Consider the following 21557-nt stretch of genomic DNA (forward strand, 5'->3'; position numbering starts at 1 on the left):
CAGTTCATGCCCAGCACGAGTGAATCACTCTCTGTTATGAATACAGTTTGTGCATGGGTCCAAGGCCAAGGAACCAAAGGCATCTACCTACCATAAGGAGGTGAAATCATTCCTCCCAGGCCACCTGCAATGGGAGCTGAACATAAGACATTACAGAACACACGTGAAAAAGTGAGCAATTGTTTCAGGCTTCGGTGTAACACTGAATTACACAGCTCAAGAAGTGGAGATGGGAAGGTGGAGTTGGTCAGGAAGGCTTTTTAGAAAAAGTATTTCTCTTATTTTCCAAATTCTAAGTAGCTGGATACATTATCCAGCTGGTTTTCAGCTTATTTTAAGAGGTTTATAAAAATTATCCTACAAGATAGATAGTTTATTAGACAACGTAATATATAGACTTAGTTGGACAAGAAGATGCAGAAAGATTACTTTTAAAGTGAAAGGAGCAAAGAATCTGTATTTGTGTTGGCTTACAGGAGCTCATAGAAGAGTGAAGAAATGAAAGATTAGTAATGATCTTTCAGGCCTAAGCTGAAAATACATTTAATTAACTATTCATATGACTAATTATTATAATAAAAATAATTGGCAGAAGTAGGAAAAGCAAAATGTGCATCCAGAAATGAAAAAAAGGATGATTATTTTTGTACTAAAGGAAAGGGGAAGTAATGGGAGTTATGGGGGGAAGCGTTGGGAGCATCTACCTAAAGGTTGTTTTAGAAACAGAGTCAGAGTGTATGATTAATTGAAGAATTATTCAAATGGAATTCCACAATAACTTTAATAGTCTTTAAGGCACAGAGAAAGAGAATAACCAATTCGTTACTAAAATTCCTATAGCTGCTTTTAATGGGATTCAAACCTTTTTTTTGGTTTCTCTTGAATTGAGATATTGAGTGCACCTGTTCACCAATCATCAGGGTAAGCTGCAGGTGGATTTACTTAATCACAGTTTGTTTCTCCAACGCTAAGGGATGTTGGAAAGAGTAAATTTGGAACCAGAGAGCTTGGGATCTGAATCTCGGTTCTGCTACTTATTAGCGTGTGGTTTGAGTCAAGTTACTTAATCTCTCTGGGTCTCATTCCTATTTTCTCATCTGTAAAATAGATCGAAAATACTGCACAATAAGGACTGTTGTGGAAATTAGTAATAATTGCCATGAAACACCACACACCCAGTCATACTCAACAAATAGCAGCTACAATCATTCCACAATAGCCAGCAAACATTGATGAAGGTCAAAGCTTGACCTTCGAATGGAACAGATAACAAGTAACATAACAATTCAAAATAGTTTTTGTATTTGAACTGTCTAAGCTAGGTCAAGGGCGGCCATGTTATGTCTGTGATGCCCTGGTATGGAAAATTCTCAAAAGAGCGAGACAGCTTATTATAGAGGCTTCGGTTTTGCAAGGGCTTGGAGAAGGTCACTTAAATTGCTTAGTAGCCATAACATGCAAAACATTAGAATGGAATCTTCAATGACAGTGAGAATGAGTGTACCAAGGCAAATTCCAGGATTATGTCAGCAATGAGTCTTTTTGCTGTTCATTTTTGGGGTTGGCACATGTAACCACAATCGGACGAGCAACTTACACGTTACTCACGTGTGTATCTCTCGTATACCCATATATGTATCACTGCTTTAACATAAATAACTGTACTTGGTATCTTTAAATTCTTAGATTGACTGAAGCAAGAATATATAGATTATTTCAGATACTCTTGAAAAGAGACAATTATTAAAAAGTTTTTCCCACTGCATAGCAGAATGAGAGGAAAACTCAATTTCCCTTGGAATATTTTTTGCCATGTTTGGATGCCTGGCGTTTTGATAATGAGCACCCACAGTGAATCTGAACTTCTCCAAGTGAAAAGCAAATCATCTTTTTGTTGAATGTCAAATGCAAAATTAAACTTTGTACACAGCATTTTATCTGCCCCACCCCCGATTTTTTGGGCATAATTAAGGGCCAGGCTAACATAACACAATTCATGGTGATGATTACATTTATTGAACATTTTGCAAGTCATAAATGTGCAATTAATCTCATTTCCTTTTTGTGCACACTTATATCATTTCTCCATTTTACAATGTAGAAATCGAGATTCAGAAAAGCTGATTGACAGGTCCAAGGCCAAATTATTAGTAAATAACAGGGCTAGTACTAGAAGCCAGATCTCCTAATTTTAAGTGCAACAAAATTTGTTCTCTCTATGCTGTCTTCGTCGACTTATTCACAAGTTCATGGTTCATTCAGCAAACATTTATTGAATGCATCCTATATGGCAAGCACTGTGATAGATGCTAGAAATACAAATTACAACTGGACTTCATCACCAAGCCACTCGCAGTTTGGTAAATGATAACGGCTCAGCATGGTAAGTGTGTGGGAGCGTCGAGGGGAGGGAGCAATGGCAGGCGCAGGGGGGTTGTGGTCCAGAAAGGAGCTCCAAAGGAAATGAGGAGATGATACCTTTGGGGCAGTGGAGAAGAGGCCTTGGGCAATTGCTTCCAGTGGCAAGCAGCCTCCTGCATTCATTCCAGCATGCCCAAACAATGGTACCATTATCTGAATGCCAAGACCTGGAAAAGATGGGAAAGCACAGGCCTGAGGTGAAGATGAGCAGGAGTTACAGGGTGAAGATGGGGAAAAGCATTCCAAGGAGAAGGAACAGCCATATGAAAGCCAATGTCATCCATTACACGACTCCTCTGGGAAACTCTTTCTGGCGAGGCTGAAATGAATGAGATGTGTGAAGGGGCAATTGGGAAATAAACAAGAGAGATCAGCAGAGACTAGGAATTGAGGGGATTTTGGTTTGGGGTGCCAAGAGGAAAAATGTGAACTCTATCCAGAAATATACGGGGAATTCCTAAATGATACTTAACAGTGATTTGATAAGGTTTGGATTTCAGAAAGATGTCTCTTGCCTTCGTGGGAGAAGAGATTGAAGGAACCAGGCAGGAGGATCGTGGCAGAAACCTAAGAGAGAAGTGAAGAGCTCTGAGATTAAGGAAGTAGCAGGGAAGACAAGCTTTGAGCAGTATTACGAGGGAAGACTTATTGAATGACGAGGTGGGGGTTGGGAGCAGGAGGCAGGGTCCGTAACGTCTCTCAGATTTCTGCCTTGGATGACTGGGTGGATGGCAATGGCGTTCTCTTGAGTTAGGGAAGAAAGGAAGAGTGAGTTTCACTTTGGAGAAGGCAGCCCACGAAGAGTTCAAGTGTGACATGTGGAGAGTAGGAGGGCTTGGAGGACCTTCAAGTGTGGATACTGACGTACATTTAGAGATGTACAGTTAGAGATGTACGATGCTGTCCTCAACAGAAAAGAAAACGTGTGTTGCCAATTACTTAGTAACATATTCAGAAATATTTTGATATTTTCTCCTCGAAGCATTCACTTTAATGTGGAAAGTCATCAGCATACAGGAAAAAGAGGTATACATATAAGTACATAAATAAGAAAGGGTCTTAAACAAACCTAACTACAGAATCATATTTTAGCACAGAGATCTAAATATTTTTCCATATGCTCAGCTAATATTATTCAACAAATGATTAAAAAAAAAATGTGTAAAATACCAAAGTCTTGAAAAATGAATTACTTAAAAATCTTTATTAGTCACATAGCCTTCATACACACCCTCAGAAGGAAATGCATAACCGAAGGGTGAAGGGGAAAGAAACAGTTTCCTTAAGTGAAGGAACGGAAAGAACGGAGGACCTACCTGGCTGCTAGCCAGTCAGAGAGGACTGGAAAGCGAGCAGTTTCAAGGCAAATCTCTACAAATCCATCTTTTACCAAAGTTCTCACGTAAAGTCCACCTTTTGACATGAAATATTTAATGGGGACTTTATTTGAACCACGAACTACCCTTAAAAATTTTAATATTGGATTCCATACAAGGCTAAAAAAAGGTGGTTTTAGGTGATTGCAAAGAAACATCTATTTAAAAAAAAAAAAAAAAAAACATTTATTTGAGTAAATATCACATAGTATAATTGCTGGGTCATGTGTTAAGAGTATATTTACTTTTTTAGGAAACTGCTAGTATTGTTCATATATTTAAAAAAAAAAAAAAAAACAAGAGGAAAAGGACTTGTGGAAAGCATAAAGCAGTTAATGAGAATTTCTATTGAAAACCGAAAGTTAACGACAACACAGTTTCTTTCCGATTGAGAACAGATGCTTCTTAAAGAACGGATAAATCAATAAAGTTCGTTTTCTACTGGCATTTGGGACCACAATTTTAATCTGTTGAAATGGCATGAAGACAAAAAACAAAATACAAATAAACAAAAAAGGTTTTCTTTTAGAAAGAAGCTCCATCTAATTGGCTTCCACCCTCGAAGTTTACAGTCGGCTCCCTGACGGGGGAATAACTCCCTCAGGAAGGTGGCTTTTCGCTGGGTGCGTGCATGATGTTCATTTGCCTTGTATCTAAAAATTAGAACATAACAGGCTTCTAATCATCACTTGTTAATGTGAAACAAAAAGAATTCTTTTTTCCATTGAAAGCAGATTGTAGTGAAAAAGCGGCATTCTCCAAGGTCATATGCTGTTGGCAAAGCTCAAAAAAACCTTGTAGTCCAAATTGCTTATGTTCAGTTGTGTTTACTTAGACTTAACTTGACGAAGTCTGCCTCTGATTATACTGAGCAGTCATCTGCCCACAGATAAATAGATATTACACAAACTTTTGGAGAAAATGACATTCGGCCTCCATAATTTTGGAATAATTTACTCTGTACCCCCAACTTAAAACACCAAAATGATCCACAATATGTTTTGGGGATTGAAACATAAATATTTCATTTAACAAAGGGAGCAGCTTCCATGACCTTTATGGATTTTAGGTGATTTACTAACAAAGTACGATAGTACTCTGGAAGGTGTGGAGTAGCTCAGCAACAGGCAGTTTCAGGCAACATTTATTTCAGTCTTTTCAATAACCATCAAGATTTCAAGGAATTTCTGTAAACAAACTGTCACTTAAAGAAAATAACTTTCCATCAATTTTTGCAACAAGTCTCCAAAACAGAACATGCATTATAAAAATAAGAGTTTGCTAAATTATTTCCAGAGACTACATCTTGGAGTAATGTTTACACTATCGGTAGAAAGCAAAAGCTCAATGTTTTACCACTATATCTTACACTAAAAGCAGAATTTGGCTTTTGGAGTAATGTAAACCATTTCCATGGCACAGAGTCTGTTCCTGATTACCCAAGAACTGATTCTGGTCCATCATATTTACTTTCTTGCTGTTATATTTACATAACAAAAGCTACACATACTTTCCTCTCCGAACTAAGATCGTTTCAGAAGTGTAAGTACTTATATTCCTCAGCAATCAATCAATAACCAATCAATCAACAGGTCTTTACCTCACTTTGCTAACAGCTGGTAAAACAGTAGTAAACAAGAGGAACATGGTCTCTGTCCTCTGGAGTTTATCTCTGAGAATAATGATAAACTGAACACATGCTCTCAATTTCTTTTGCTCATTTTAATTTATACAATTATGAAGAGTTTTCCCTCATTGAAAGTAACATATTTCCCTCCCTGATTCCTGTCTTATTATTGAATTAACTTAGGGATGCAGCCCTTTGTTTGGAATGCTGGTGTGTTAAGACAGCTGTGACTGTCTTGCTGGGCCAGCTCCCTCTAGCAGTTCGGGCTATGCCTGTAAAGGGGCTCGTTTTTGACCGATTCATTTAATGCCTTCTATTCTGACTTTTATTCTAATCTGCTAAATTTGCTTTGATAAGAGCTCTGCAAAGTGAACTAATGTAAACAATTGTACTGCTACTGGTACTTACGTTTATTAAGCAAGTGCTTCCAAAAGCCTTTCCCTCGAAAGAAATTTTAATCTATCGGTGTACGTTATGGCCCATTCTTTCCACTGTTTTTTCTCATTATGCTTTTACTTTGAGATTCACAAAAGATAATTATATATATAATTATATATATACATGCACACACACATTATATATATAAAGAAGGAATATGTTTTCCAGTATGCATGCCTTTAAGGTTAGCAAACAAATCCATAACATCTGCTGGAGACTAGAATGGCCTCCTCACACCCGTCTCCTCGAGAGAAGGCATTAGCTTTTAATGCAAAACTGCATCCACACTCTAGAAAGGGCAGATTCCTCAGATTCGATGTGTAATGAGAGAACTGAATCCAGGAAAATGAGTTTCAACCATTTCTCCTGAAGCCCAGCCACATGACAAAGCTAGCGGCATCTCCAGGGCCACTGACGTAAGAGCAGCCCAGGCGAAGAAGGCTGCTGCTGCTCAAAAATAACTTTCACAGCTTAATACTGAGGTCCTATGACAACTGTGTACAAGAGGAAGGTAAGCGGTGTTAGTAAACAGAGGGAACATACAAATGACCACACATTTTACTTTTCAAGCATGGAGGGAAGGAGCAGCTGATAGATCAAATTTCAAGTAATGAAAATCCTTTAAGAAGCGGAGCCACTTGACAAAGGAAAAGTCAATTTGTAAATTGTATCAGATTGGACCAAGACATAACTCTGCATGGAAACTAGTACGGAAGCTCAGTTTTAAAAAGGAATACAAAAATCCTACATGCGCAAATGTCATTACATTCAGTCAAGGCTATTAGGCAGCGTCTAAAAAAGTGAGACCAGCCATCAGTTTCTCTAGACATGCAGTTCATTCTCTAACACACAGAATTTAACACAAAAGAAAATGTTAGTTAAGGATCACTGACCAGAATTTGTTTACAGAAGAGCCCCAGTTGGATCAAACTTACGTGGCCCTCTCAAATGTTAACCAAAGTAGGGGGAAAAAAAAAAGAAAGAATGAAAAAGTTTCAAAACCAAAAATCTTGAAATTTTTCCTATATTTTCTGGTTTCGTTTTTTCCCAGAACCAAAACACCACAAAATAACACCACCTCAGTGCACTCACTTCCAGCTCAGTCAGGAAGTTCCGAGGTCTATAAACATTTTTTGATTCATTTTTTTTTTTTACAAGAAGGTGACCAACATTTTCTTAGCATTCCAAAAAGCTGCAGGTTTGGAATACATTTCAGTTAAATGTCAGTAAAGGAATTTGCTCATCGTTCAAAAAGCACTTTTTCTTTCCAACCTTGGAATACATGTAGAAACTGTATTGTGAATGGAATTACAAAACAACTCGGAGCCACAAAGGGAAATCCATTTTCCAATTCCTGAAAGAGTTCTGTAGGAAAGCATTTTGTACAAGAAGAAACAGAAATAACATAGAACATTCATATAGCACAGCTCATCAGATGCTTTCACAATCATTATCAACAGCTCTGTGAGGTAGGTATTTTTCTTTCCCTCATTTTACAGATACAAAAATAAATCGAGAAAGTTAGATGGTTTATCTAACGTTTCTCAGTGGTAGAGGAAAAAAATCTGAACACAGATCTTCAAAGTCTGAAACCATAATCTGAAGGCATTGATTGAAACCCACAAGCCATTGTCATAGGTAATGGGAAAATACCAGTATTGCCTCAAAGATCCAAAACAAAATAAAAATGCACACAATCATCGCTATTATTTAACACTGTACTGGAGGCATCATTCAATGCAATAAGCTAGAGAAAGAAAACCATGGCAAAAATTTCAGAAAGGTGGTAAAACCTTCGCTATTTGCAAATAATACAATTGTATTACTAGAAAACACAAGAAAGTCAACTGAAAAACTAACAAAAATGATCAGCAAACTTATGGTTGTAGAGTACAATATTAATATGGAAATTAATGGCTTTCTCATATAAGAAAAAACAGCCAGTTAGAAATATGGGATGGAAGAAAGGACTCTACTTAAAATAACAAAACAACAGAAAGATAAAATGCCTGGGCATAAATTTTACAAAAAATGTAGAAGACCTATTTTAAACATTTAAAAAACTACTAATGGCCACAGAGACACAAACAGAAATACCAAGTTTTTGAATAAGATGAATCTACATCTTAAAAAAATATCAATTTTCTATAACTAATTCCTAAATGTAACAATCCCAATACATAAATGTACATACATAGATGTAACACAATCCCAATAAAATAATAAAAGGTTTTTTTAGTAGATAAATTGATCTTAAAGTTAATAAGGGAAAATAAACAAGCAATAATAGCTAGAAAACTATGAAAAAAGAAGAATAAGTACAGCCAGATATTAAACATATCCTAAAGCCTTAATAACATAGTGTGGGACCAGAACATGAGGAGAACGAAAAATAAATAGAGGAGAATAGAAAGAGAAGATAGATTCAATTTAAAATGTGGTATTTCCAGTCAGGGAGAGAGGAGGAATACCGATTGATCAATAATTGGTCAGTGGCTAAAATAAAGAGGTGAATCGAGTGCCTTTTACCTTGCGTGACTTTTTTTAACAAAGGCAGAAAGGACTTAAAGAGACCGGTCTAATCATGAGAAGCTGGTTAGAGAAGACACAAAATGTGTCCGAAGTTGCTCCATTGACTCAACTTTCTGATACTGCATCCTCCCAGCCTTCCTCCGATTGATCAGAGTGAGCTAAGGCGTCAAGGACCACAGAAGGCACCCAGTGCTGGAGGAAAGCATGGACAGGGCCTGATTTTCAGTTTGAAGATTTCTACCTCTTCGACGCAACTTCATAATTGCAGTGGGTGTAACGACATTTCTGGCCTATCCCAAACGCCACACCTCTGCCAGTTTCTCAACATTTGTGTTTACCTGTGGTACTCTAAAATTACATTACAGGGCTGAATAGGGAGTTTCCTTCAGAAATGTGATAAATTCTGTCCCAATCATATCACCGCTTTCAAGTAAGATTAAAATCTTCTTTGTACTGCCCATCACAACTAAGAGCAAAACCATGCATGCTCTAATACCCTAGAAACAGAGGTAAATCTCAAGCAGCAGTGCTTCGAAATCACAGACCATCACCGAGAAGGGAAGTTCCATCACTGGGAAAAATAATGCATCTCTTAAAGCAACATAAGTTTCAAATTTAAATCAAATGGAAGAAATTATCTAAAAGACCTCTTTCCAAAAATCACTGTTCACTTTTTTTTAATACCATTTTGTGCCATTTTCTATTCCTCGATCATGCTCTTCACTTTTCCTAATAATACATGTATCATTTCCTCTATAAAGAACATAATCATGAACCAAAGCGGTTTTTGTTGGACTAACTGATTTTTTTCCCCAGTCCATCAATATCACCCTCTGTTTCTAGACTGCTATGTGAATGGAATGGGGTCCTGAGCCCAGAGATCACTTCCGTGCCAGCTGTCCTGACCTGGATGGGACCCCGCAGTGATCATCCAAGTGCTCTGTGCCTAATTGCCAACTCTGCTCCAAAGAAGAACCCCAAGAAAGTTTTAAACTCAGTCCTTTAAGGATCAGAAACCCCAGAAGCTATCTCCAAATGGGGTTCCGAACCTGGCGAGGACAATGGTTGGGTTTTAGGAATTCCTTGAAACCCCTAAAATGGTCGATTGAAGAAAATAAATTGCTATTGAACATCGCAAATGCCTTATAAGGAAGGTGCATGTTAAGAACTACAAGGCCCCTTTGGTTTGCTTAGCATCCGGGTGGATGGGTTTCAGCATGAAAAGTAGGCCTGGGACAGAGTTCGGGAGCTGAATCTGGGGAGATCTGGACTACATTATACTGTGTGAAAAGAGCTTGGAGATTTTGAGGCAACGGGGGAGCTAGGGGATGAGTAGAGAAGGAGGGAGATGTGTGGAGCCAGGGAGATGTCGTGAGGCTGGGAGCCACCTGAGGCAGAGCAGGCAGGGAAGAGTCCCATGTGTGGTAGTTATAGGATACTTAAGAACAAGGAAACACAGTATTCCATATGAAGTTATAAGAACTGCGAGATTCTAGCCTTCCTTTCGTTTGCTCCAAATTGTCCATACAGTCTGCTACATGAACATTCTTTCTAAAAATGGGGGGATCTTTTGGCATTTGAGGAAAGGGGTCTAATTCATATCTGAATCAACGCGATGCAGAACAGGAACCACATGTGTAGGATGATGAAAAGAACCATGAACTGAATGCACTTTGGAAAGAAAGTACACGGTGTTGTATGCTTTGAAGACAGAACCCTCAGGCATCAGCAGAAATCTTCAGAAAGATCCAGTCTTCCACAGTACGAATAAAGTGCCCAGGAGAACCCTATTTAGATCTTGTTGACCTCAAGAAGGAATATACCTGACAAAAAGAACTCCTTGTGGTCAACTGGGCCCATATGCATAACCAGAGTCTAGCAGCAGGTGTTTACAAGGCGCCCCTCACACACACTGCATTTCAAGGAAAAGCCAGACCAAACTGCCAAGCCTCCTGCACTGCATAGGTGCCACCTGAGCTGAACCTTATAAAGGAGTTCCTGGAATCCTGTTTCGACCAATGAGCTGAAACTTGTTCCGTCCAATAAGAGCCGTGCAGCTATAGTCTTATTTACATCTTTACTGATCAATCAGAGTGGCTCCCTGACAATCTACCAGGAACCACAATTCAGACCAATCGAAACAATGTTATTTGGACCAATCAGACTGTGCAAATTCGGATCCTTTATTTGCATAAAAATGGACCAATTAGGGACCAGGGCAGGCATTATCTCTACATTTGCATGCCTCTCTTTTGTTTCTATGGAACGTACTTTCGTTTTTTACCAGAGGCTGCATATCCCTGGTTCACTTGAATAAAGTTTCTCCTTTTACCATACCTGGATTGGGGCTTCTTGCTAGCATTGGATTGGTGGCAGCCACTTTTTGTTGACAATCTAAAGGATCAGAGATACTCCTGTTGTTATATGGGTTCCACAGAAGTGTGGTGTTGAGAGGAGTGGATGCACATTTCTCTAGAGAATGATCCAAAGCTTTTCATCCACTTTTCAAAGCAGTCCCTGTACAAAAGGAAGAGCAGCTCTAAATAAGTTAGGAGTCACTGTTTTGGAGACTTCTACTCAATAAACGAGTTTTTATTTAGAGTACACTCAACCAAGATGGAAAACACAATAAAATCCAGTGGAAAGAAACTAAATGAGGAGCTAAGAGACTCAACTTCTTTCTGGCTCTTCCGTGAAGGAGCTGGATCACTCCCTCCCAATCACAAGAAAGTAGGAATAATTATCCTTATTTTTACCTCACAGAGTTGTAATGAGGACCAAATAAAATAACAGATGTTCATGTACTTTCTACAGTATATAGAGCAACACAATATATTATTAGATCTAATCTGGCATGATATTTGCTAAGCTAATACTAGAATAGTAAGTACAAAAATGACCTTAGTAAAAATATTTTTACAATTCAATCATGGATATTATCCCCCTTCCTTGCCACAATAAACAACGGCATTCTGCTTTAAAGGATATTTTTATCAGCCATCCAGTTTTTGGAATTTCACTGTGTTCTAGTCTCCCTTTACAATGTCTGTTCTGTGTCTCTTCCTGCCTACTGCCTTGCTCCTCTGTAGGCCAGCACATCAAATTTGTGCGAAGGCAGAAGAGGCTTTTTTAACGCATGGCAACGGGCATGACATTTGATCTCGCCCAGGGATTAAGTCATTCATGAGCAGAACCCAAAGGGAGGAACAGCTCCAAAAAAACAACCAGCCTTGCTGGTACTACAACATCCAGAAACTCAGTCACTTCTGCTACAGTTATAATTTGCAGTTTGTCTGGCACTGAGAAATCTAACTGCAGTCTCTGTGGTTTAAAGAAAATGTATCTACAGCAGCTTGGAGCCATGTTTTAAAACGTTCCATGTTATTTTAGTTCAAGGACAAGCTTTTAAAATTAAAAAGAAAACTTTGGCTTTAATTATTGATTAAAAGTGATAGGCATTTTTTCTTTTAAAGAAATGTTATTGAGTCTCACTTTTGGAGAAAGCATGTGATTTTTTTTTAAAAAAATTAATTGTCCTAAAGTAACAATCTTTATTATCATGGGAAGGTCAAAAACTGAGAGCATATACTCACACATAAAGACAACATTTTTTGTGATCTTAAAACTTGATAGTCACAGTTCATCCATTTGTTATATTTTTCAGTGATTTCAGTTACACTGTATGACCAGGATGCAATATTTTAATAGGCATTACTGTTGACACAATGACAGACCTAAAAAAAAGGCGCTTGATATTGTCGTTTAACTTTAAATTTAAGAAAAACCCAATATCTTAGAATCTAAACTTATGAAACACAGAAATTGAGTTATAGTATTCACACAACAAAAGGATTCACTGAAGGATTATTTAAAAATATCAAGTGTCTGCACTGTCCTTCAAATATGATTCAATGTGAATCTAAAGTTTCCCAAATGTATCTATTCTGAAATTCAAGGCGCAATTTTATCTTCTGTGGATTTACAAAGAGTGACTTGAAGTAGAAGCCTTACGTCAAATGCACCACAGGGACAAGCGAAAGCAGAAGCCCTGGGCTCCAAGCAAATGCCACCTCCTCTCCTGCCTTCAGCATTCTGGGGCCACTCAGGAAGCTACAGGAAGAAATCTGACTGCAGTCCTGTTTGCTTTCTCCACAGGTCTGCTGCTCCTTCCAAAAGTACAGCTTCCCCCTGAGGAAGGGCCCCACCATTCTTGTCCTGTGCAATTGCTTTATCTACCGCCACCATAATTTTGGACTCTATAGCTCTCGGGTGAATTGCTTCAGGCAGATGCTTGTCTCCTTCTAGCCATTGTTATGTCTCCGGATTCCCTTTCTCTCTACAGATATTCTCCATGCTCCCTCCTGGCAGTCTGAGGCCAGAATGTCATTGCCTGTCCTACAGAGAAGGCTCCATCCTAATGGCATCATCTCCAGCCTCGAATGCCCACACTGGGACTACAAAAGACATGATCTGCAGTACGGCGGAAGAGGCAAGGAAATAAATTCTAGACTGAAGGCTGTCATCAAAGGCAAAGGAGGCACGTGGCGGATCCTACTCTCCAGGAACGGGGAAAGAGGATGGCCGGAGGAGCCCAGAAGGCGCTTTTCAAACTCTCACGCACATTCTATCACTTAGAGATTTATCAGTTCTGCTTTCAAAATACCCTGTGGGAAATGGGGATAATAATGGTACTGACTTTATGGGGTTGTTATGAGGAGTAAGAAAATGCAAGACGAGTGCTTAGCAGAGTACCTGGCACTTGATAAGTGCTCGGTGACTACCAGCTGTTATTATTGTCGTTATTACATCCCGTATTAAGTGTTTTGCCCATGCTGTTTTTACAGCCTCACAGGTATCAGCTGTCCTGAGACAAAGGCCTGCAGCTTTTGATTGAGACATTGATAACCTTAACTTTGGAGCATTGAAGGGGGAGATAGAGTATGTACTAGGATGGGCTGGGACTGAGCATAGTTGAAGTACATAAGCACCTTGGAAGGTAGTTGAAAAGGAACCAGCATGTAGAAGAAGACTGAGAAAAGGAGATGGAAGCATCTCTCAAAGGTAAACTACCAACTTTGTAACTCCCAGGTTTGAGAAATAGTAAAAGATAGGGGTCAAGAGCAAGGTTTTAGAGTCAAACAGATCTAAGTTCGAATCCTGGCTCTGCAACATCACAGATTATGTGGGCAAATTCTACTATTGAAGTCTGCTCTCTCATCCTTAAAATAAGGATAGTAGTACATGCACCATAGAGTTGTCGTGAATTAAATGAAATAACACAGGTAGGTAAAGCACAATGCCAGGCACATAGTAAGTGCTCAGTAAATGGCAGCTGTCGTTACTACCTGTAGTTAACATCCCTCATGTCACTGGGACCCTTCTAGACATTCCTTAGAAATACACCGTCTGATGCTGGCCTACACGTTAAGATGCCTGCCTTATATTATGAGATAAAATATATGTATCCTTAAGGAAAGCAAGCTAACCCAGATGTATAAAGAGAATACATATGCATATGGGTTTTTTGGGTTCCTATGTAAATAATTACATAAATTTCAACAAACATATTTAGATAAGTTTTGATTACTCACTTTATAGATTATCCATACCAAAAGCCTTTAAAACAGTATTGTTTTTTACACTTTATAACTAAAAGATTGCACTAATGATGATGTTTATCGTCTAAATATTTGAGGTTGAACAGGCAAAACCTTATCTAAAAATCAATTATGCCCCAAAGACTTCTCTTCCTAGTGCCACATCTGCGAATATGTTATGCTGCATGCTAAAAGTGACTTGCAGATGTAATCAGGATTTCCAGTTGACCTTAAAATAGGAAGATTATTCGAGATTATCTGGATGGGCTCAATGTAATTATATGAACTCTTAAATGCAAACCTTTCTCTTGGCTGGTGGTACCAGGGGGAACACAGAGAGACTCAAGTGTGAGAAAGACTCCATGTGATGTTGCTGGCTTGAAAATGCAGGGGACCAGCGAGAAAGAGCAGCCTCCAAAAGCTGAGAGGCAAGGAAATAGGGACCTCAGTCTACAAGCACAAGGAAATGAATTATGCCAAAGCCTAAATAAGCTTGTGAATGGGTTCTTTTCTGGGTAAGAGCACAGTGTGACCGGCACCTTGATGTCAGCCTAGTGAGACACTGAGCAGAGAATTCAGTCATGCCATGCCAGCCTTCTGACCTGAGATAATAAATGCCATTGTTTTAAGTTGCTAAGTTTGTGGTCATTTGTTATGCACCAATAGAAAACCGATACACAGGCAGGAAAACTGTTTTTTGATTTATAACCACAGTCCTCAGCGGTGTATGCAGCAATCACTGGCTAAGAATTAGGTCTGGATATCTGCTACTTACCTGTCTGTCCAATGGCAAGAACAACTTGTGATAATATGAAAAGCTCTTGACCTTGTGAGAATGATCCTAGTGATTCAAAAGGCGTACCAAAGCATCAGCTCCCTAATCCAGGGAAAGACCCACACAGTATAACAGGTACTGTCTAATACAATGACAATAAAGTCACTGTTAGCAAAGGGCTGTGGAAATATTAGATGCTCCAATAAAAGAGGGTGCTACTCTAGGAAAATATTGGGAACAGAGGCCCATTTTAATTCATTACTGTATAAACAGCACAGTCTCCACATGTCGACAGCTGGACAATCAAGCATATTCCTGCGGGAAGAAAGAAAACTCATAGAAAAGTATTTTTGTGGTCAGCCCACCACTTCCAGAGACACAGAAATACAGCAAAATATTCAGTCAGCTCAGCTACAAGGAAGAATCTGGACAGCGGAGTTCTGAACAAAGACAACACACTTCATTGTTTAAAAAAGAGAGAGAGAGAGGGAGAGAAGGAGGGAGGGAAGAAAGGAGGAAGGAAGGAAGGAAGGAAGGAAGGAAGGAAGGAAGGAAGGAAGGAAGGAAGGAAGGAAGGAAGGAAGGAAGTTTGGTTAGAAGAAAGCCAAGACATCTTGACATTTTTGAAATAAGTTTAATATGCAAATTTTCATATGTACTTTATTAATATGATGTTTTGAAACAAGATAGCTCTTTCCTTCTCATGGTATCATTTTATTTTGATGTATAACTTCAATTAAGTACATCTGTAACACTAGCTAAAATTATTAAAGTAATCCAAGTCAGAAAGGGTAAAAAAAAATGAAGCATATGATTATTTAATACTCCATTAATTGATCATTTTGCTTGAAGGAAATGCTGGCAAAAAGAAATGGAATTCTTAGCTCCTTGTTTAACTTAAAAACTCCCAATACTACTCACTCAAACTAAGAATTTAAGTTTTCCATTGGAAGGAAGAAAAGAAATGTGAATTCTAGCATGCCCTGCCACATGCTTAACTACACAGTAAAACAGTATTCATTTGGATTCTAATCACACTTCAAAAATATAGTATTTATTAGGTATGTGACTACCAAATGCCACTATATTATATTATTATAATTACAGGCATTTAAAAATTGTAATTATATTCAGCTTTTTCTCTCAAGCACTGTTGTTTAGAAAATCTTACCCATCATAACGTGCCATCATGTTTATGCACATGAAACCTATCAGGAATTTTCCAGGAGCTCCCACATTCCATTCTGTATATAATTACTCTATATTTATTATTCTGATATTCAGAATCTGTGCATAGTTCTGAATGTGTGCAAATTCCCATGAAAAACTATCCAAAACAAAGGAAACATCTTTTATGATAAAATCATTTACTAAAAGTCTGTGTTACAGACTTCTCTTTAGGATGGTGCACTGAATACGCTTTATTTACTTCTCTCAAAATCCATTAAAATTACAGAATAAAAAATTTAAAAGCAAGTCAATGCCTAGCAATACCCAAAAACATTAAAGGGTACCATGGCCAAATCAGAAAAGTTGAGAAATTCATAAAAGATGAAATGCATATGGCATCAAGTTGGTGGAGAAATCCAAACAGAACCACAACTCAGAACAGGAAGAGTGTGAGCTGCTTCTTCCAACAGGGCATAGAAAATATTCCAAGTCAGCAGTTCATAGACAATAAGTGGGCCATGAAGAGACTCATAAAGGTTACAGTTAAGGGACATTAGAAAGGCTAGGTCATGTCTTTCCTCCTGAGTTTATAGATCACCTATAGGTCATCTGACTCCAAGACACAGCAGCTACAAATGTTCTTTAAACAGGTTAGGTCACTTGTCTACAGAGGGCTCCTAGTAAAGGCAGTGTGGCCACTAACAGGTGCAGAGTCGGAACTTAGGGGTCATGGATGCTATGAAAAAAGGAGCAATAAGAAAAAAAAGATGCTCAGAGAAAATAAAAAGAAGATAAAACTAAAATGGAAAGGGAAAAGTTGAAGACTAAATTAGTAATCTGGAAAGACAAAATTAAAGAAGGTGTTCATAACATAGAGGGAAAAAATAGAAAATGTGAGAGAAACAGTAGAAACCAAGAAACCTCAGGCCAAGATCATTTCACAGGGGAATTCTTTCAAATCCTCATGATACCAGGAAGGGCTAATCTGTACTTTATTTAAACTTGTCCAGTAGAAAAAGATGAATAGTTTCCAGGTAATTCCACAAGACTAGCATAACTCTAATATAAAAATTGTGCAAGGAGAACATTTGAAAAAATATATAGATAAGTCCCACTTGAGAATTCTGATATAAAATTACTAAAGTAAAATATTAATAAATTCAATACAGAAACATTAAAAAAATAATATGATGGAATAGGATTTTTCCCAAAAAATTCAAGGACACTTTAAGACTAGTAAATCCACTCTGTATAAATAGATTAAAAGAGGACAACTAGATGATGGTCTTAAAAATTGTGGAAAAAGCATGTGATAAAGGCAGCAGCCTATTTAGTTATCTGTGTGTTTGGGGGTAGGGAGAATCTCTTACTAAATAACCTAGGAATGGAAGGAGAATCTCTTAACTTAATAAAGCGATTATACCTGAGACCTTCAGCAAATAGTATACTTAAAGGTAAAACATAAGAAAAATTCCTTTTAATGTCTGCCATCACTTCTATTACTCATTACTGTTTTGGAAAACCTGGTCAATGTAGCATAATAAATAGAGGGAAAGAAGAAGTGAAGGTGGGGGAAGAAGGATAAACTGGCTATCAATTTGGGAAAAAAATAGAAATTGGGACAACTGGCTATCAATTTTGGGGGAAAAATAGAAATCAATACATAAAGTCGTTATTATTTGTAGGTTATAGGCTTGTGTGTACTTTGACAATCCAACTGGATATAATAAAAATAAACAAAACCCAACAGATTTCCTACATATCAGTGATAACTATTAGAAAATGTAACAGATAAGAAGTCATCCACAACAGAAACAATAAGTTAACAAAATAAAATATCTAGTAATTAACTCAATGAGAAATATGTAAACCCTATGTAAAGAAAACTATAAAAATTTATTATGTCATGAAAGATGATCAGGATAAATGGAGAACTATACCATGTTCCAAAGTGGGAAGTCTTGATAAAATAAGAATAAAAATATTCACCAAATTAATATATACATTCAATGCAATCACAAATTAATTTCCAACAGAATTTTTAAAATAGAACTTGTCAAACTTACTCCAAAGTTCAACTGGAAAATTCAAGAGCCTTGATGAGAATATTTTCAAAAAAGTGAAAGTAGACATACTCTGCCATGTGTCAAAATGCACAGTAAAGCTACAGACATGAAAACAGTGTGCTATTGATATAGGAATATAAATATTCTGATGGAATACATTAGTCTAGAAGTAGACACACATATAAAGGAAATTAATATGTAATAAAGGTAGCATTTCGTATTAGTAAGGAAAGGTGGAAGTACTCAGTAAATTGTGTTGGGACCACTGGCTATCAATTTTGGGGAAAAAATAGAAATCAAATCATTACCTCTACAATTTACAAAAAAAATTTTAGGTAGATTCTGTGTATACATATGTTCAATTGAAATAATAAAAGTACTAGAAGAAAATGTAAAAGCAAACTTTTATAATCTTGAGATAGGTCTTCCTAAAAATGACACAAGACATAAAGAATACATAGACAGATTTAACCATGTGTCTTCCCCCTTCTTGGCTTCCTAAACCAGGATCCTTTGTCTGCCACCAGGGGGGCTTACTGTTGCCATCTCCCCAATGGTCCTTTACCAGTCCTGTCCTATTACTCAGAGCCCAAGCTCTGTTTCTAATAGAGGTAATACAGTATGCATTTAACTATGACTTTCTGTAAACTGTGGGCTTCCTTCCATCTCTATGCATTTCACAGAATTTCAGATGATCAGAGGTAAGAAGGTCTTTATAGATTATCTTGTCATAAGCCCTCATTTTACAGCTAAAGGGACCAAGGCCCTGGCTACATACCCAACGGCTAGCAGTTCTGGCTGAATCCAGAGCTCTTGATTTCTAGGCAATGCTCTCTGCTCTTTCCACACTATAACCTCCTATGGCCTAATCTGAAAATGGATCATTTCAGGTCAGACAAGGAGGCTGAATGGAGAGAAAATGAGGGGCCAGCAAAGTCATTTTCCAAACCACAGATGAAGCAGCAGAAATTTAAAATAAAGGTAATTAAATTATAGTCAAATGTAGATTAAATTCATATTGCTTCAACCAAGCCGCTACCCAGACCTTTATGCTCTCATTTAGTTAGAGTACCTTTCAGACAGGCTGAGGTCAAACAGAACATAGATCATTTGCCTTTATGCTTCTTCTCTGAGCTTCCTATTAGCACTTCACTGAGTGTGTGTGTGAGGGGGTGGGGATTAGGAACGGTATTTGGGGTTGGTAATATGTCATGAAATCATAAAGTTGAGCTTTTTTATATTTTCCAAATGAAAGGAAAGTTATTGTAACTATAAACTAAATTTTACTGCTTCAATCATAGTAACCATGAAATAGTCCTCAAACACCTTTCAAGATAGTTGAGAATTACTATTCCAGATGATTTATGTTTATCCTTTTTAAAGTATACTTTAAGAAAAAAATTTTTTAAATCTTCTGAAAGAAAAAGTACACAGGTTAGATAAACTGGAGGCCCCATGGGTTATGAGTAAATCTGAAGTGGTGCCATGTTTCTGAAAAGGTCTAAAGTAAAGGAACCCAGGAGACACAATAAAAGCTAAAACAAGACCAATTGCACTACTGACAGGTTGTGAAAAAACTCCTTGATCCAGCTGGAAAGGTTTAGCAGCTCCGAAGAGAATCAAAGGAGAAAAAAAAAAAAAACCCAGCAGAAATAAATGCAACCAAGACAACAATAAAAGAAAATGCAAAACAACAATAGCATTCAACCTGAGTTGCAAACAAGTGAAGGCTCTGTGGCTCCTCAGGCAGCCACAAGATAGCAACCCTCTAGCTTTGCGCAGGGCAAAGACATCACAGCAAAGGCACTTGGCACCCAGTGACTTCTGGCCAGGGATTTTACGTTTAGAAATGTAAGACCCAGTAACATTTAAGGAATTCTCGCTCTTGCCAGATGGCCATCCTCTTGCCCTGAAGCCATGTGACAAACGATCCTGAATACCACTTTGCCTTTTCTGCATCTGTTGTCTAAATCAGTGTAGAAACTGGAAGGAGAGACTCTGAATTTTGGCCCTTAGCAAAAGGGTACGTTTTAGTGTCATAATGACAATCTTGGCAGAACAGGGCATTCTTACTTGAAATGTCTCTGCCATACTGAGGGCTTTGTCCGCCGTAACCCGAGTCTGGCTCCAACGAAGGGACTATCAGTTCTAAATTTTAAATATACGGGCAACGATGTGAAAACTTAAAGAGCAAACTGTTTCTTGGAAATCACGCTTTCAGCGCTTTAAAAGCTTTCATTTGCATTTGCATTTTTTTTTAATTTTAATTTTATATTAACAAAATATTCCTCTCTAAATTACTATTTTAAAAAACTTATTTTCTTTATTTAAATAAAGCCTGATCAAAGGCAAAATTGCCTTTGTGTATTATATATATATTCTCTGTGTAATATGTATTACATATAAATATACGTATAAAGGAAACACATTCTTTCTGTCAAAGATATCCATCCCGGTCACTGTATCAAAGAAGCTCCAAGCACTGAAGTCAGTTGGCGAGAGGCTGTTTTTAACTCAATCTGCAGCCCAGTGATTGTAGAAGATGCAACATGCACTTGAGAGCATCCTAACCTTAACCACAGTGTCATCCATCACTAAGGTGCTACCCGAACCTGTGAGATAGTGAAGTCTAAACTTCAATTTAGTTTGTTCTTGGTACATTTAGTGAAGTGCCTCCCCCAAGGAAACGCTGAATGTGAATTTGACACCGAAATACACCATTGCATCTTGCACCGTCATGTCCTACTGGGCATGAAAAATGGTTCATGACTGGCTTTTCTGACTGAGAAGACTCAAAATCGTTAGAAGCGATGAGCGATGCTATTGCTTAAAGCCGAGAGCAATCTTCTCAGCACCACCTTCCAGGTGGGTTGTTATCATCAGTCACATTTTTTCTGAGCACTTTCAGGTAATGGCTCAGTGTCTTCGATGTGTGCACAAAGAGGGAAGGTATCACTGGTCATTTTCAAAGCTACTTCGTTTACCCGACTATGTTCAGTTTCTATTACTTACGACTACTACGCAACTCGACACACATGCATGCGCATGTGTGCACACGCAAACACACACACACACACGCACACGCACATGCACATGCACACGCACACACCCCAGGAGTATCAACTGTTTGAGATCTTCTGCAAACCATTCCTATTTCCCTTAGTAACCAAGGATGACACCTAGCTACTGTATGATGACTGTAACCTGCAATCTATCAACATATGTGAAGACCTTTACACTGCAGGCGTTCAAAGAGACATTTAAAAAAATGTACACATGCTTAGCCTCAATTCTCAAAAGTTCGACACTAACGATTTAAATATTTTTTCAGTAAAAGTCAGTTAAGTACCTGAAATTCTCAAAAGCAATTATACTTACTGTACTGGGGACCAGGGTCACGTCTCCAAGCAAATCAAGCAACTGATCCCCATAAAACCAACAATTTTGATGCCTAAGGAGAAGCCTAAAATGATTTCCTAATCTACAAATTGAGGGACTGAAGTAGAGGACTCTTTAAAAATTCTCTGCTGGATTTATAAAATCTTTGACTCTTTC

At 37.9% G+C, this 21557-nt stretch overlaps 1 protein-coding gene across 14 annotated transcripts in view; it reads right to left on the bottom strand.

Moving 5' to 3' along the window:
* MKX (mohawk homeobox) overlaps positions 1 to 21557 on the bottom strand; it is a 58196-nt gene that overhangs the window by 15284 nt on the left and 21355 nt on the right. For 5 of the 14 annotated variants that reach the window (XM_025041245.1, XM_025041249.1, XM_025041248.1 and 2 more), the window contains exon 6: positions 2308 to 2588. The exons of 7 other annotated variants lie outside the window; for them this stretch is intronic. In XM_025041245.1, the coding sequence (XP_024897013.1) occupies positions 2323 to 2588 (266 nt within the window). In that variant the 3' untranslated portion in view covers positions 2308 to 2322. Of the gene's footprint in view, positions 1 to 2307; positions 2589 to 4382; positions 4451 to 10758; positions 10912 to 21557 lie in introns of those variants that run through there. 2 more of the 14 variants (XM_025041244.1, XM_025041253.1) reach the window with 2 other exon arrangements.

This window comes from Pteropus alecto, unplaced genomic scaffold, assembly GCF_000325575.1.
Source record: "Pteropus alecto unplaced genomic scaffold, ASM32557v1 scaffold269, whole genome shotgun sequence".
Classification (NCBI taxonomy): Eukaryota; Metazoa; Chordata; class Mammalia; order Chiroptera; family Pteropodidae; genus Pteropus; species Pteropus alecto.